We start from the raw sequence: 18331 nt of genomic DNA, 5'->3' as shown, positions 1-18331 counted from the left end.
ATATATGGGCATGTTGAATTTAGTACTTTTGAAGATATACATGTAAGTTTATGTATATCATATGCATATTCATATATATGTAGATGTTTAATTTATCATACAAATACATTTGATAATGCAGAAAAAAATCTGAAAATGAAAATCATGAAATATATGCAGCAAAAAAATGGTCTCCGTATCTATGCCCACGAAATCCACCTAAAACACGTTTATATTTGGTGAATTGGATTTAGAGGGAGCTTTGTTTTTGTATTAACTTTTTGTACTATTTCTATAGCAAATTGTAAATTAAAGTATGAAGTGAGGAATAATCAAAGACTTAGAAAATATCATATATCAACAAATTTCTAACCAGACTCAGAAGCAAGTGGGATCACACATTAAACATTATATCATACAGGTGCCCTGCCCAGTGTCACAGACATGTAGAGTCAGCTTTAAGTTCTATTTGTTACAGATTATTTAGGTTCTTTAAGTTGGTTTTAGACAGCTAGACTCTAAGTGTTGAATGTGATAGTGAAGTCACATGCTTTCCTGTTAACCTTGATTTGTTTGTGTCAGTGATTCGACTAATTGATAATTACCTGTGAAGGTGAGGCAAGCAAAATATACTGTACATTTGTGCATCGTGTTCATGTGATTTGTCTTTTATTCCAAATAAAAAAAACTTAAGATATCCAAATTATTATAAATAATATCCCTACATTCTCAGCTATCTTATTGGTTTAGTTTAATGATATGAACATATTCAAGGTTCTATTGATGTTTGTCTATTGACAGTCTTGACCTTCATATCAAGTTTGATTAAATCTGTTCAAAATTGCTCAAGGGTTATCAACGAATTGTCTGAATTTCTATTGTATAATGACTTTGGCCATGGAACTTAATAACACAAACTTGTTTGAGGTAATGTACATAACCATGAGCTAAATCTAGGAATAAAATTTGATATGTTCACCGAGTCAGTAGAAGATTGACACTTCAGACAAGATGTACGGACAGAATTGAAATGCATTACATTTTAATTTGCCCTGCATGACTAAGGCGTAATCAAATTTAATTTTAACAGCTGAAAAAAAACAAGCCTTTATCTTACTATGTGGTATAAGCCTGTGAAATATTGTGTTTATGAAACGCTGTGTGTACAAATAAACGTGAAGTATTGTGTTTATAAGTATAGTGCTAATTAGTTTTAGGTGGAGTACCAGTATCATCAGTTTTATAGCATTAACCATATAACAAGTGTCATCTTTACACTTATATGTAAACCTCCATATCTGTATACCTATTTATACAGTCCTACATCAAATGTCTAATTTATTAGCATTAGAATGATAGAAATCATAAAATTGTGATGACTAGTTATACCGCGAGCTCAGCTATCGTTAATAATATGAAAATTATAAAATTGTGGTGAATTGGAATATTTAACTCCAGGGGGAACCTTGTTCATTGAACACAAAAATTATAGACATAAAATTGAGATACTGCCTAATCACTTGCTCATTTAATGTTAAAACTATGGAAATTTGATCAGAGGTGATGTATTGACCTTGACTGTTGTAGTGTATGAACTTAGAGGTTATCCTGGCATGTACAAAACCTTAACCCTTTCAACCCTAAACAACTTTTGTGGACTCTTCCATACAATCATCATTTGAAGTCCAATATGGTCAGTAGGGGTGAAAGGGTTAAGGTATAATATTTGATAATAATATGTTTAGTAAGTCACTAGAAGATTGACATTTGTAACTGAACTAGAATGGATTACGTTAGTGTATATCACTGCTCTAACACCAAAATTAAAGAATTGTGATGACCATTAATTCCTTGATTAATCTATATTACCTCTATGTGAAATCATGTATACATGATTAAGAATACATAATGTATGTACTCTTGTATAAGATGAGTACAGGTAAATATAGAGATCAATAGATTTGATTTTACACCTTCAATAACACTGGAACTCTTCATAGTATAGGAGATATACATGTATACTAAAAACCTTCACGGCCATCAACTTAACTTTAATATGCTTTCAAAGAGATCTTATTCCACCTTTCACACTGTTCAACTTGTTGTGAATTCATTTGAAGATTTAAAATTTACTTTTAATTCAAGGATAGCATATCTCTTACCTGATCTGCCATGTGTATTTTTATTTCTGTCATTTTACTAAGATATATTACCTAATCTTCCATGTATATTTTTATTTCTGTCATTTTACAAAGATATATTACCTAACACTTTTCTGATACTAGGAGTAAAAAATCCATCACTATGTCCCTTTTTTGTTTGAATTTTGTAATATGTTATGTATAATATTGTGTGAACTTACCTGAGCTTTTATCTTGTTAGCACATTCGGTGTGATAGCACTTGTCAGCAAGGTCTGCAGCTGTCAGGCCGTTGTTGTCTGTGATATCAGCACTACAACCATTGGCTAGTAGGGTCTGTACACACTGTAAAAGGACAACACACAGTCAGCAATGATGCACCTATTACGGTAGAGGTGGTGGAGGTTTGATGGTATATAATTAACACCTTGTATGGTACAGCACTGATACACCTATTACAGTAGAGGTGGTTGAGGTTTAATGTTTTGTAATTAACACCTTGTATGGTACAGTATTAAAAGGACAACACACAGTCTGCAATGATGCACCTATTACGGTAGAGGTGGTGGAGATTTGATGGTATATAATTAACACCTTGTATGGTACAGCACACCTATTACAGTAGAGTTGGTGGAGATTTAATGGTATATAATTAACACCTTGTACAGTACAGCACTGATACACCTATTACGGTAGAGGTGGTGGAGGTTTGATGGTATATAATTAACACCTTGTACAGTACAGCACTGATACACCTATTACAGTAGAGGTGGTTGAGGTTTAATGGTATATAATTAACACCTTGTACAGTACAGCACTGATACACCTATTACGGTAGAGGTGGTGGAGATTTGATGGTATATAATTAACACCTTGTACAGTACAGCACTGATACACCTATTACGGTAGAGGTGGTGGAGATTTGATGGTATATAATTAACACCTTGTATGGTACAGCACACCTATTACGGTAGAGGTGGTGGAGATTTGATGGTATATAATTAACACCTTGTACAGTACAGTACTGACACACCTATTACGGTAGAGGTGGTTGAGGTTTAATGGTATATAATTAACACCTGGTACAGTACAGCACTGATACACCTATTACGGTAGAGGTGGTGGAGGCTTGATGGTATATAATTAACACCTTGTACAGTACAGCACTGATACACCTATTACGGTAGAGGTGGTGGAGGTTTGATGGTATATAATTAACACCTTGTACAGTACAGCACTGATACACCTATTACGGTAGAGGTGGTGGAGATTTGATGGTATATAATTAACACCTTGTACAGTACAGCACTGATACACCTATTACGGTAGAGGTGGTGGAGATTTGATGGTATATAATTAACACCTTGTACAGTACAGCACTGATACACCTATTACGGTAGAGGTGGTGGAGATTTGATGGTATATAATTAACACCTTGTACAGTACAGCACTGGTACACCTATTACGGTAGAGTTGGTGGAGATTTGATGGTATATAATTAACACCTTGTACAGTACAGCACTGATACACCTATTACAGTAGAGTTGGTGGAGATTTGATGGTATATAATTAACACCTTGTACAGTACAGCACTGATACACCTATTACGGTAGAGGTGGTGGAGATTTGATGGTATATAATTAACACCTTGTACAGTACAGCACTGATACACCTATTACGGTAGAGTTGGTGGAGATTTGATGGTATATAATTAACACCTTGTACAGTACAGCACTGATACACCTATTACAGTAGAGGTGGTGGAGATTTGATGGTATATAATTAATACCTTGTACAGTACAGCACTGATACACCTATTATGGTAGAGGTGGTGGAGATTTGATGGTATATAATTAATACCTTGTACAGTACAGCACTGATACACCTATTACAGTAGAGGTGGTGGAGATTTGATGGTATATAATTAACACCTTGTACAGTACAGCACACCTATTACAGTAGAGGTGGTGGAGATTTGATGGTATATAATTAACACCTTGTACAGTACAGCACTGGTACACCTATTACGGTAGAGGTGGTGGAGATTTGATGGTATATAATTAACACCTTGTATGGTACAGCACACCTATTACAGTAGAGGTGGTGGAGATTTGATGGTATATAATTAACACCTTGTACAGTACAGCACTGGTACACCTATTATGGTAGAGGTGGTGGAGATTTGATGGTATATAATTAACACCTTGTACAGTACAGCACTGATACACCTATTACGGTAGAGGTGGTGGAGATTTGATGGTATATAATTAACACCTTGTACAGTACAGCACTGATACACCTATTACGGTAGAGGTGGTGGAGGTTTGATGGTATATAATTAACACCTTGTATGATATAGCACTGATGCAAGCATTACTGTAGAGATGGTGGAGTTAAAGGGACACCACACAGTCAGCACTAATGCTCCTATTATGATAGAGGTGATGGAGGTTTGATGGTATATATTTGGTCCCAGAAACACTTTATAGGAAATTGATTTCCTTTAACCTGAGGATGGTTCAGACCTTTGGACCGACTCCTACCATTCAAATAGAATGATTTTTAAGTTTAAGACTATGCATGGACCACCCCAAGGCCCCTGAAGGTGCAGCCTCACCATTTATATAACATGAATTCCCTTTTATCCAGGATGCTTCAGACCAAAAATGGACCAAACTATAGCCAAAAAAAAAGGGTTTCAAAGGATTTCTGTGTTTCCCTTATTGGACCCCATCCCTCTGGCCCCGGGGGAATCAACACTATACTACATGTATTTGTATAATTTAGAATCCTCACTACCTAAAAATGCCTCAATCCAGTCAAATATGAATGATATCCATTGTATTGTTCTAGAGAAAAAGACATTTATAACAATATAGCCAAGTGCCCCCTGTTGGCCCCTACCAAATATTGTGATAAAACAGAAATTTTCTCTCTCATGATTTGTAGATATTTACCACACAGATGTATTGTAGGTACGTGATAGAAAATATCAAAATGACATGCACCACCCACAACATGTACCGCCCACATGCTAGTGAGGATGGTATTCTGTCCAATGTTTTTAGTTTTCTCACACCCAAAATTAGTCTGGATTGAAGGAACATGTAGCTCTCACTGACATTTACATACCTGGGTTAAGCAATTGTTTTGAATGCTGATCCACTGCAGTTGGTAAATATTTTAAAATCCCTAGAACATAGACACCTCACAAATTGTTCAAACACTGAAATACCTTTTTTCTACAAACACAAACCTTAAGAAAAATATGTGAAAATAACGGAGGCTGTGATAAAAACGATTTCTTGACATACGTCTCTGTGTTTCTGTAGTTACAGCAGAGATCCAAGAAGACTCAAGATTAAGTGTTAGAATTGTTATCATATATAAATATTCATTTTATGCATATGAAGAGCACTGCACTAAGTACATTAATTACATACAGGATCAACACCTAGAGGTGACAGTCATGACCTTGACTACATTAGTGTCCATATATAGAGACCGGGGTATTGTATAGATAGGATCATTCCCTGAAGCAAGTTTGTCATAGCAGACAGAACATGTACTGACTCAACTACAGAAAGCATTAAATCACCAGCTGATCTATGGCCAACAGTTAAACTTAAGTCCTACAGGCCATTTTGCCTTTTTCAATACTTTCAAAACTTTGACCAAGATATGATGGACAGACTTGGATGGTCTGGATTCTGTATTATGTCCACAGAAAACCAACAGATTTGAATTTGACTCCAATCTATACCACCTGTCTATAACTACCACCTCTCTTTATCTGTTAACTGTATATACCACTTATTCTACCAATGTTTGTTTGATAACTCCAATCTATACCACCCGTCTATAACTACCACCTGTCTATACCACCTGTCTATAACTACCACCTGTCTATAACTACCACCTGTCTATAACTACCACCTGTCTATAACTACCACCTGTCTATACCACCTGTCTATAACTACCACCTGTCTATAACTACCACCTGTCTATAACTACCACCTGTCTATAACTACCACCACTCTCTACCACCTGTCTATAACTACCACCACTCTCTACCACCTGTCTATAACTACCACCTGTCTATAACTACCACCTGTCTATAATTACCACATGTCTATAACTACCACCTGTCTATAACTACCACCTCTCTTTACCACCTGTCTATAACTACCACCTGTCTATAACTACCATCTCTCTTTACCACCTGTCTATAACTACCACCTGTCTATAACTACCACCTGTCTATAATTACCACATGTCTATAACTACCACCTGTCTATAACTACCACCTGTCTATAACTACCACCTTTCTTTACCACCCGTCTATAACTACCACCTGTCTATAACTACCACCTTTCTTTACCACCCGTCTATAACTACCACCTTTCTTTACCACCTGTCTATAACTACCACCTGTCTATAACTACCACCTGTCTATAACTACCACCTTTCTTTACCACCCGTCTATAACTACCACCTCTCTTTACCACCTGTCTATAACTACCACCTTTCTTTACCACCCGTCTATAACTACCACCTCTCTTTACCACCTGTCTATAACTACCAGCTTTCTTTACCACCCGTCTATAACTACCACCTCTCTTTACCACCTGTCTATAACTACCACCTTTCTTTACCACCTGTCTATAACTACCACCTTTCTTTACCATCTGTCTATAACTACCACCTCTCTTAACCACCTGTCTATAACTACCACCTTTCTTTACCACCTGTCTATAACTACCATCTCTCTTTACCATCTGTCTATAACTACCACCTGTCTATAACTACCACCTCTCTTTACCACCTGTCTATATCTACCACCTCTCTTTACCACCTGTCTATAACTACCACCTCTCTTTACCACCTGTCTATAACTACCACCTTTCTTTACCACCTGTCTATAACTACCATCTCTCTTTACCACCTGTCTATAACTACCACCTGTCTATAACTACCACCTCTCTTTACCACCTGTCTATAACTACCACCTTTCTTTACCATCTGTCTATAACTACCACCTGTCTATAACTACCACCTCTCTTTACCACCTGTCTATAACTACCACCTGTCTTTACCACATGTCTACAACTACCACCTCTCTTTACCACCTGTCTATAACTACCACCTCTCTTTACCACCTGTCTATAACTACCACCTCTCTTTACCACATGTCTATAACTACCACCTCTCTCTACCACCTGTCCATAACTACCACATATCTATAACTACCACCTGTCTATAACTACCACCTGTCTATAATTACCACATGTCTATAACTACCACCTGTCTATAGCTACCACCTGTCTATAATTACCACCTGTCTATAACTACCACATGTCTATAACTACCACCTGTCTATAACTACCACCTTTCTTTACCACCTGTCTATAACAACCACCTCTCTTTACCATCTGTCTATAACTACCACCTGTCTATAACTACCACCTTTCTTTACCATCTGTCTATAATTACCACCTCTCTTTACCACCTGTCTATAACTACCACCTCTCTTTACCACCTGTCTATAACTACCACCTCTCTTTACCACCTGTCTATAACTACCACCTGTCTATAACTACCACCTCTCTTTACCACCTGTCTATAACTACCACCTCTCTTTACCATCTGTCTATAACTACCACCTGTCTATAACTACCACCTGTCTATAATTACCACCTCTCTTTACCTGTTAACTGTTTATACCTTATTCTTCTAATGTCATTTAAACAATCCTTAACCGATTCATTCATCACATTAATAGCAGGTATACCTGTAATATTTTTCTATCTATAATATGTTTTTAGCTTTTTCTATCAGATGGTCTTAAACAGAATTTCTTATTATAATATAAGGTATTCACAATTATCCCTGTTTGGAAGGAGAGAAACTTGCTACAGTGACGTCGGTACCATATTTATCTGCAAGCAAGTTCCCATCTACAAATAAGAAGGTCAAGGTCATTCATTTGAACAATCTTGATAGCCCCTCAACCCAGCATGCAATAAGCCAAATATCAGGTCTTTGGGGCTCTTGCATTATGAGAAGAAGTCTTTTAGATAATTTAGCATACTTCATTTTCGCAGAATTCTCAAAACGGTAAGCTAAGATTGGTTCACAAGTAAGCCCTCCCAAAGTTTTGATACTAAACTTTTACACTATAGACTTATTTCAGCATAAATACAGTTACAGGTATTATCTAACTAATGATTTATGTTGACAGACACATATTGAAACATTGGTTTGTTTGTCTGTTTGCTGGGTTTATCGCTCTGTGAACAGCCAGGGTCATTTTGCGGCAGGGTCTCCTTGTAGTAGTCGGTGACTTCTTCACTGATCATATAGGAGGCCTATCGCATGGCACCCAGAGCAATTAAGGTAAAGTGTCTTGACCATTACCATGACAGCACAGATCAGCTCGTTTCTCAGATTATCGAGAAACGCAAACCACCACAGGGAGTGTCGAACCACACACGTTTGGGTATGTTCATTATACATAAGCCACATACCAGGGATGCTATGGCCAAATAATTGTAAGGAAATGTCAAAAGCTGAAAAAATTGTCTGTAAAGAAGGGCGTATCCATATAACATAACAGTTCACCCCAGAATCAATATCACTACAAAGAGCCTTGTCATCACAAAGCTCATATCACATGTACTAGATAACACGTCGGATTATAGATCTACCCATACCCATACACAGGGAGGCCTACTAACACCAATTTATTACAATGAATTACTATTCAATGACCTCCAATATGACACTGTCCTTTATTAACTTGGATTTTGGTATGTTTACATCTCCTGTGGTTGAAATGAGGAAGTAGGTGATTTATATTGGTAATGTAAATATCGATGGGGTGTTTTAGTATCATATAAACTGTATACATGACAATCAATGTAATGATTAAGAAAATTACTTTTTTACAATTACTTGGTTACTTTGTCGGAGATATACGAAGTACCTTTAAATAAGGATGTGCTAGAGAAGTGGTGAATATCTTCATTGTCATTACTTTTCTTTGTGTCCACAAAACAAAGGATTTCATATAATCCTATCTACCTTCTCTCATCAGCACGAACAAACTCTCAAATTACATGACATCCCCTTCACTTTATGCTATAGCATCTAATGTTTCGTTTAACTCATTATTGTGCCGCAGTTCAGACAAATGAAGTGGTTCAGTTTTTCCTCAGCTATTCTACGACTTAATTTCCATCTTCCCCACTTGCTTTGAACATTTTGCTGCAATTGTTTACACTGCTTTTATACTCCTGGTAATGTCTGTCTCTTTGAGTCAGAGAAGTATTAGCCACACATCTCCAATTGCCAATATTGGCTTCTTTGCTGTAGTGACATTCAGCTAGTCAACACATGTTTACTTAATTTTCCTATGACTTGTTTACGTAATTCAAGTGCCTGTTTTTATTTTCATTTTTTTTTTCTTCTTTGAATTCACTGTATTCGATTTTATCACATAATTGGCCCGTTATCCAGTGTGAATCATCCATGTAATATTTTTGTATATGTCACTAGTGTAATATATACCCTTGAGTGTTTTTCATTAGATGCGACAATCAAAAATTGATTGTGACATCATAATATGTACAATAATTTTACATCATGACTAAACAATCGATGATGACGTCATAATATAGACAATGAAGTTACATTATGACTTAACAATCAATGGTGACGTCATAAATAGACAATAAAGTTACATCATGATTTAACAATCAATGATGACGTCATAATACGGACAATAGCGTTACATCATGACTTAACAATCGATGGTGACGTCATAATACGGACAATAACATTATGTCCTAAATTGAAAATGGTGCAACAAAATGGCTTCCTCAATTTTATTTTGTCCCCCACATTTCTACTTCAAAACATTAAAATGTTAGTTTTCCTAATCATGTGATATAAAGCATCTTAAATTTGTTTTAGTTTCATTTGAGATTTTATGAAACTAATCTAAAAAAAAATTCTAAGGCTTGTTTCATAAAAATTCATGAAAGGAAAACTCATTTAAGATCTTATATATAATAAACTGCTTGTGTTTTTTTTTACTCTTTATGCAGACAGGTTCATACCTTAGCCAGCAATGGGGCATATATAGCTATATAGGGTGCTTTCATTTATATAGCTAATGTACATGTAATCCTTGGATGATGCTTGTCCCCCCGTGTAATCCTTGGATGATGCTTGTCCCCCCGTGTAATCCTTGTTGTGAAGAGTCTCCTTGTAAGCTTTACAAACAGTTTATCCCAAAACCTTCTTAGCCTCCTCCAAATATGCACTCAACAGTCACTAATATTTCTTGTCCAAAGAATTCCTAAGTAACATCCTCACCATTTCTAGTTCCTACACTACAACATCTGGTGAAGCCACAGCACTATTCCTTGTTCAAGTTCAGTAGGTTAGAGCGCCGAAAACATAACCTCAGGTCAGGTCTGTGCTGTCGTGGTTGTGTCCTTGGGCAAAACACTTTACTTAAATTCCTATTAATGGGTCTACCATTTGTTGTTCAGTGAGGTAGACACCAACTACTACAAGGAGACTCCCACCTTAAAATGACAGTGGCTGTTCACAGAGCAATTAACCAAGAAAACAAACAGAATCCTGGTTCAATGACTTTATGTTATGCCACTGTATATCTGCAGTCACAGACACTTTGATCTGGTCCCTCAGTAATGATGGTCTAACCTCTTTGTATTGCGTTACTTCCTCTCTACTGTCCCAGTCCCAGGGGCCATGGTGGCCAAGTGGTTTAGGTGTCCTGACACTTTATCACTAGCCCGCCACCTCTAGGTTGCGAGTTCGAAACCTATGTGGGGCAGTTACTAGGTACTGACCATAGGCCTGTGTTTTTTCTCCGGGTACTCCGGCTTTCCTCCACCTCCAAAACCTGGCACGTCCTTAAATGACCCTGGCTGTTAATAGGACGTTAAACAAAATAAACCAAACCAAATGGTGGTCCAACCTCTTTGTATTACGTCACTTTTTCTCTACTGACACGGCCACTTCGGTCTGGACCCTCCGTAATGATGGTCCGACCTCTTTGTATGATGTCACTTCCTCTCTACTGACCCAGACACATTGGTCTGGTCCCTCCGTAATGATGGTCCGACCTCTTCATATGATGTCACTTCCTCTCTAACTGATCCAGACACTTCAGTCTGGTCCCTCCGTAATGATGGTCCGACCTCTTTGTATGATGTCACTTCCTCTCTATCTACTGCCCCTGACACTTCGGTCTGGTCCCTCCGTAATGATGGTGCATCCTCTTCATATGATGTCACTTCCTCTCTACCGTCCCAGAGTTTTGTCTCTTGTTAATCTGCCCTGTCCTCTTTGTATTAAGTTGAAAATCTGTTGTAAATCCCAGTAACTATTTTGTCAGTATTCTGGTCTGAATCCATTTTGTTTTCATGTCATTATTATAGAACTTATAGGTTTGTGTCACACCATTGAAACACCTTGATTATATATGCAAATGCATACATGTTACTTTTTTGCTATTTACTCTAAAAGCATGAAATTTCCTCACATTTTCTCAAATTACTCAAATTAACATATACCTCAATAGAGACCATCATAATCTAGGAAACTAGGAAGTTTATTAAAAGTATCAAGAAAGTAAAGCATTAGATTGGACTACCGACCAGATTATCAGTATAACAATCATAACTGCCCTGATACTACAGATTATTGATCCCATCAGATCTGTCACTCATTAAATTTTCATGAATTATATTAAGTTAGTGCTACTTTTGCCAATAACATAGACATATTATATTATTACCTTATTTGTGTGTTGGTCTATGTTGGACATATATTCAGTCCATTATCTTAAGACTTCATGTCAAAAATGCTGATGCTAAAAAGAGTTACAACAAAAGTGGCAAAACTCAACATAACTGGTTACTCGATCAGTTCAGCCCTTCTTTAGCTCCCTCTCATCAATGTGAACCTAGGTTTCCTTGACAAGACATTAATATATTACCAGTGTATTACATTTCATATTGTAATGACAAAGGATTGTACAACACACACTATATTAGCACCTTTCAATACAAATTGAGAGTAAGATACAGTAGAGCCAAACATGAATCAGCTGTATCGTCCTTCAAGGACTCGTCAGTGATGTTAGAGACATCATACAGCTGTATCGTCCTTCAAGGATTCATCAGTGATGTTAGGGACGACATACAGCTGTATCGTCCTTCAAGGATTCATCAGTGATGTTAGGGACGACATACAGTTGTATAGTCCTTCAAAGACTCATCAGTGATGTTAGAGACATCATACAGCTGTATAGTCCTTCAAGGACTCATCAGTGATGTTAGGGACATCATACAGCTGTTTTGTCCTTCAAAGACTCATCAGTGATGTTAGGGACATCATACAGCTGTTTTGTCCTTCTACGACTCGTCAGTGATGTTAGGGACATCATACAGCTGTTTTGTCCTTCTACGACTCGTCAGTGATGTTAGGGACATCATACAACTGTTTCGTCGTTGAAGGACTCATAATAAATTCTTAAAGGGCCTAAAGTGTTGATACCCAGGAGTTCTGTCACAGCTAGAGGCAACTCAAAATAATCCTAGTTATCTCAGAAGTCTTAAAAGTAAACTACCTATGTAACTTACCTAAACATTGACAGCAAGAGTTGTGCACTCAATCATCATTGCATTATCTCAAATTCTGTTATCTCCCACAAATGCTATTTATAGAAGATCAAGTACACATTAAGTCACCAATTTGCCCTACATAACTTTTATCAGGATATCTGTCATGAATTCAGGTGGTTGAATTAACAACTATTTGATTAACTAAAAGTACTTTTTATTTTTGTTTTTGTTTTGTTCTTTAATATATTTATCATTTCGATTGGAAAGATCAATTTTCAAGTAATTATAACGCTATATATATACAATCTTGGAACTGCAAATTCAACACTGAGTGCTAATCTAATAGAACAATAGAAATGGGGTACCCAAATCCCTGTATATCCTAAATCCTGTTCAGACAATTGTCATTGTCATTATGATTATAATGTACTACATAATCTAGTACCACTTACATCTAGTTCAGGCATTTGTATATGGTTGAAGACATGTGCATTGTTTTACTGAATACAGCACCTATTTTGAACGTATGCACATTATGTTAATAGATAGTGGAAATGTCAGATATTTGACAGATCAATAGTCATTGAAACAGGAGGAATATACATATATGGAAGTAATGATGTCTTTCTTTAACTTTACATTTCAGATATGTGTGCAGAATTGCTGATAAATTCAAGATGTTCTTGACTATATACAAATGTTATTTCAATTTTAGAAGTACAAAGAAATGAAAAAAAAAAACCAGAAAATATCTGTAAGACATAAACGCCCCCGCTGCCACTTGACACACCCCGAAACCCCAACAGTTCCTGAGAATAGCCAGTTACATTGCATCAGGACAGGACAGACATGGGTATATGCCTCCCCATTTCATGGCGGGGGCATACAGAATTATTGGGTTGAAAATTAGAGAGACTCTCCAAATAGCAATATTGTCTTTAAATGACCATAGCTGTTGATATGGAATTAAACAATACACAGGGTTTAGGCCATTCTTAAATGGAGGCTGTCCTTAAATGACCCTAGCTGTTGATAGGATGTTAAACAATATAAAGGGGAGACCATTACAAACTAAAAGCAATGTTTTGACAGACTTGTGATTCACATCAAGATTATTATATAGCCTGATAAAATGGAATTCATATTACTTCCTGAATATTCATACTTAACATTAGTTTTTTTTAAGAATTTTCGGTTTTAGACTGTTGAGTAGCATTTAATTACAAGTATTACATCACACAAGGACATTCAGATGACAAAAACTTGATACATAAATCAGAAATATCTATATATATACACTGCAGCCTAAAGTGTGCATTATCACTCTGCAAAATATATTTCATAATTTATTATGAAATGATATGGTTAAGAAGAGACATAAATCACAACACTACTCAAATTCAGATGTACATGTAATTCCCATTTCATATATAATCTATGCATACTGGAATGGAAATTCATGAGAGAAATGTGTTGCTCTGGCAAAGGCTTTACTGACAGCAGACAAGGGTTCCGACCAGCAATGGGTCCCTCTCTCTAGACAGCAGACAAGGGTTCCGACCAGCAATGGGTCCCTCTCTAGAGAAACTAAGTTTGGTGATTAGTGTCCATACCATCAATGGGTCCCTCTCTCTAGAGAAACTAAGTTTGGTGATTAGTGTCCATACCAGCAATTGGCCCCTCTCTCTAGAGAAACTAAGTTTGGTGATTAGTGTCCAGACCAGCAATGGGTCCCTCTCTCTAGAGAAACTAAGTTTGGTGATTAGTGTCCAGACCAGCAATGGGTCCCTCTCTCTAGAGAAACTAAGTTTGGTGATTAGTGTCCATACCAGCAATGGGTCCCTCTCTCTAGAGAAACTAAGTTTGGTGATTAGTGTCCAGACCAGCAATGGGTCCCCTCTTTCTAGAGAAACTAAGTTTGGTGATTAGTGTCCAGACCAGCAATGGGTCCCTCTTTCTAGAGAAGCTAAGTTTGGTGATTAGTGTCCAGACCAGCAATGGGTCCCTCTTTCTAGAGAAACTAAGTTTGGTGATTAGTGTCCATACCAGCAATGGGTCCCCTCTCTAGAGAAACTAACTTTGGTTACTGCGGTCAAGACCAACCAACGGTCACTCTCTCTAAAGAAACTATGTCTGGTAACTGTACGGAGTCCAGATTAACAACACAAACATTTAAATCATATTCAGAAGTGTTCAACCAGCTTGTTTGAAATTTCATGACAACTTATATATTGCCACAGAAATTATCTAGACCATGTTAAATTTATAATAAAATATCTATGAACATTGTATGAAGACAGAAATTCTTGTAAAAGGAAGATCTGTGGTCTGGAGGATTGTTTTGTCAACATTTTCGGAAAGAAAGAAGCTGATATGTTTTCTCCTTCAAGGGAGATTATTCTTGGTGTAGGAAAAATAGACTTGACACAAATGTATTATTTATTAGATTTGTGTGAAACAATTTCAGTCTGCCTTACAGGTGGCAAGCAGACTGAAGAAAGCAAGCAGAACTTAAATCAATATTAACTCATGCATTTATATCCTGATGCAAAAGCAGGTGCTAGCTGACTGACAGGTTAGACAGAAATTTTCATTTCATACCTTTATACCCCAATGACTATCCTATACTAAGTAGACCTATAGGGAATGATATCAATCTTGTGGGAGGAATAGTACATCAAGGTATATCAACCAGCTTAATGATAACATTTTTACATGATTTCAACATGGTGACATGCTATATGTGGGCAGATATGATTAATCAGAAAGAGCTGATTATCATTTGAACATGTTATTACATTACAGAAAGCAGCAATATATGCCTGATACAAATATCTGGCTGTTGATCATTTGTAGCAGCCAAAGCATTATTTTTATTTTTGACATCAGATCTGATGATTCATAGTTAACTTAAAAGAGTGAGACAATTATAATATACATTTCAAAACAAAATTACCATAAAGATATAAAACATTTAAAATATTGAATATTAACAAATATTTGAAGCACAAATGTAATTTTCTGTTCTCATGCTTGTATTTATAAATTAGACTTATAAGTACATATTCTTCTATCTAATGCACCAAATGACATACTTCAGCAATGCAAATTATTGATCTCAACATGCACCTTTAAAATCCCAGCTCACAAGGCATCTAAAGACAGATATAATATTGGTAAAGTCTAACATTACATATTCCTTGTAATACCTATAACAACTGATTTAAAATTGAACAAGATTTACCTGTATAGAAGGCTTATAAGTATCCAACAGAATCACACTGATAGTGAAGCTGTAACGAGACAGTGTGCCGTCCACCCTATACACAGGAAGTGGACACCTTTAACGACTGCACAAGTAACACACAGGTAATAACAGGTAGACCAGGCGTACTACAGTAACAGGAAGCTTGATCATGTGATGGAACGCCTATCTTTAGAACAGCAGATGACTATGTTGACTTTTTAGGCAGAGCCCCACTATGAGTCTGGTGTTTATGGCTAATATTTCAGTTTATTGAATCTGGACAGGTAATACGACCCGGTGTCCCACATATTAACGGGCTAGTACAGTGTTATATTTACTTTTACTATAGCTTATGAGTGAAAGAACATGGAAAAACACATACCTACGTAGTGCCCCAACTGGAATCGAACCCAGGTCTTCAGCGTGATTATCCCCAACTTACCTCCTGAGCTGAATCATATGCTTGACCAACTGAGTAACAGAGACCGTATTTAACACTGTGTCCAATTAAAGTTGAGAAAAAATGCTAGAAAATGTTTTTTGTCCTGCAATAATCCTACCACCCACTGATTTAATATTTGTGTTTGTGTCCTCTTGGTCTATTACAAATAAAGATCACACTTTAAACAGAAGCGTTTAAGATAAATACAAACACTGAAATAAACATCCTTGAAAGGAGAACTGCTATGTACAGAAGTCCAATGTGATGACTTAATTCCTGGTACCACTTAAGTTTGGAGATGCACGCTGTGCTATCTGATCTCAGTCACGTATGATGTAATAACACCCTGATATCAACACACGACGTGGTCTTAGCGTGCATGGTCTTAATGTACTTCAATGCCATATAAGGGCCAGACTGGAATTTGAACCCAAGTCCTCCAAACCACAGACAGATGCTCTAATTGAATAACAATTACAATAATCATATCAAAACTCAAAATTAAGTAGAAACAAAAACTAGATTATGGACATGTCAGTGAGGACCTCAAAAAGTGCCTGTCTCTCAGCCTGAACTCAACCTACCGTATTTGACCTAATAAGGGCGCGGGTAATTGACAGTGGGGGCGCCCTTATTAAGATTAGCTATTCTGAAGTTTTATGAAACAGACTATACCTTATAGCAGAATACCCAAGGCTGTGGAAACGGTAAAATATTGAGTCATAAAAAATTTCCAGATGAAGATATCTATTCATTATCATATATTAAGCTTAAACATCACTTGAATATTCCTGTAAACTTGTAAACCATGCCAGCTGATCTTTAGACCAGAGAACGTGTGTTCCACTTTTGTGTTCTATTTATAGACACAGGTGATTTCCCAGATCATATCAGACATCGTTTTCTTTGATCTAATAATTGATTTACAATGTCTTTTACTAGCTTTCTGTTCTGAACAAAAGTTATTTATCAACAAGGATGAAGTCTTTTACTTTATCTTCAAATAAAGATGGTAAGTTATTATTTGTATGTGTGTTTAGTTTCGGGTGCCCTTTGCACTGACATGTCATCTGTAGGAATAGACAAAATGTGGCGAAAACTGTATTCCAGTTACTTAATTTGCTGAAGAAAATTGAACACATAAAGAAGCAAAACATTTCACATGAATTATTACTTTTGAACACCATTTTGACACTCGGTCAAAGATTTATTTCCTTGAAAAAAGGTAGGGGCGCCCTTATTAGAGCAGGCGCCCTTATTAGGTCAAATACGGTACATGTCTTTAGGCAAAACACTTTATCCTAATATCTCTTGATGGCATGCAATGGGCCTCCCATATGTTGTTCAGTGAAGTGGTCACCAACTACTACAAGATGACCCAACCTCAAAAAGACTATGTCTGTTCATGGTGCAAAAAACTCAGCAAACAAACAGACAGACAGAATCATATTCCTCCTTTAATAATGACATGCAATTCACAAAGATGTGTTATACAGTATAAATGTACCACATATGATAACTATGATATATGTAATACGATTTGCTGAAATAAAAGAGAAAAGACAAAATTCATTGAATACTACAACAAGAGATCCCAGAGGGATCTTGGCGCCCACCATTGAATGATCTTTATAGGTTCTATGTCAGATTGATCTTTTCTCTACTTTTCCCTTCCTCTAAGTCTTACTAATCTGTGTAAATTCAGAAACAGCCCTGGCTGTCTGTCGGCCATGTTGTTTTCCGATTGGTCCCAATATGCAAAACTATATATAGCTAGGCACTGAGGGGAACCTACATATGAAATTTGAGAAAGATCCTTTCAGTACTTTCTGAGAAATAGCGATAACAAACTTCAATTGTCA

At 36.6% G+C, this 18331-nt stretch overlaps 1 protein-coding gene across 2 annotated transcripts in view; it reads right to left on the bottom strand.

Annotated features, from left to right (window-relative positions):
• The window catches only part of LOC117345166 (espin-like), a 73126-nt gene that overhangs the window by 35423 nt on the left and 19372 nt on the right, over positions 1 to 18331 (bottom strand). For both annotated transcript variants that reach the window (XM_033908169.1, XM_033908170.1), the window contains exon 4: positions 2342 to 2464. In XM_033908169.1, coding sequence (XP_033764060.1) covers positions 2342 to 2464 — 123 coding nt within the window. The remainder of the gene's footprint in view (positions 1 to 2341; positions 2465 to 18331) is intronic.

This window comes from Pecten maximus, chromosome 16, assembly GCF_902652985.1.
Source record: "Pecten maximus chromosome 16, xPecMax1.1, whole genome shotgun sequence".
Classification (NCBI taxonomy): Eukaryota; Metazoa; Mollusca; class Bivalvia; order Pectinida; family Pectinidae; genus Pecten; species Pecten maximus.
Note: the sequence above shows the minus strand (reverse complement) of the source record. Positions and strands in the feature narration are given on the sequence as shown.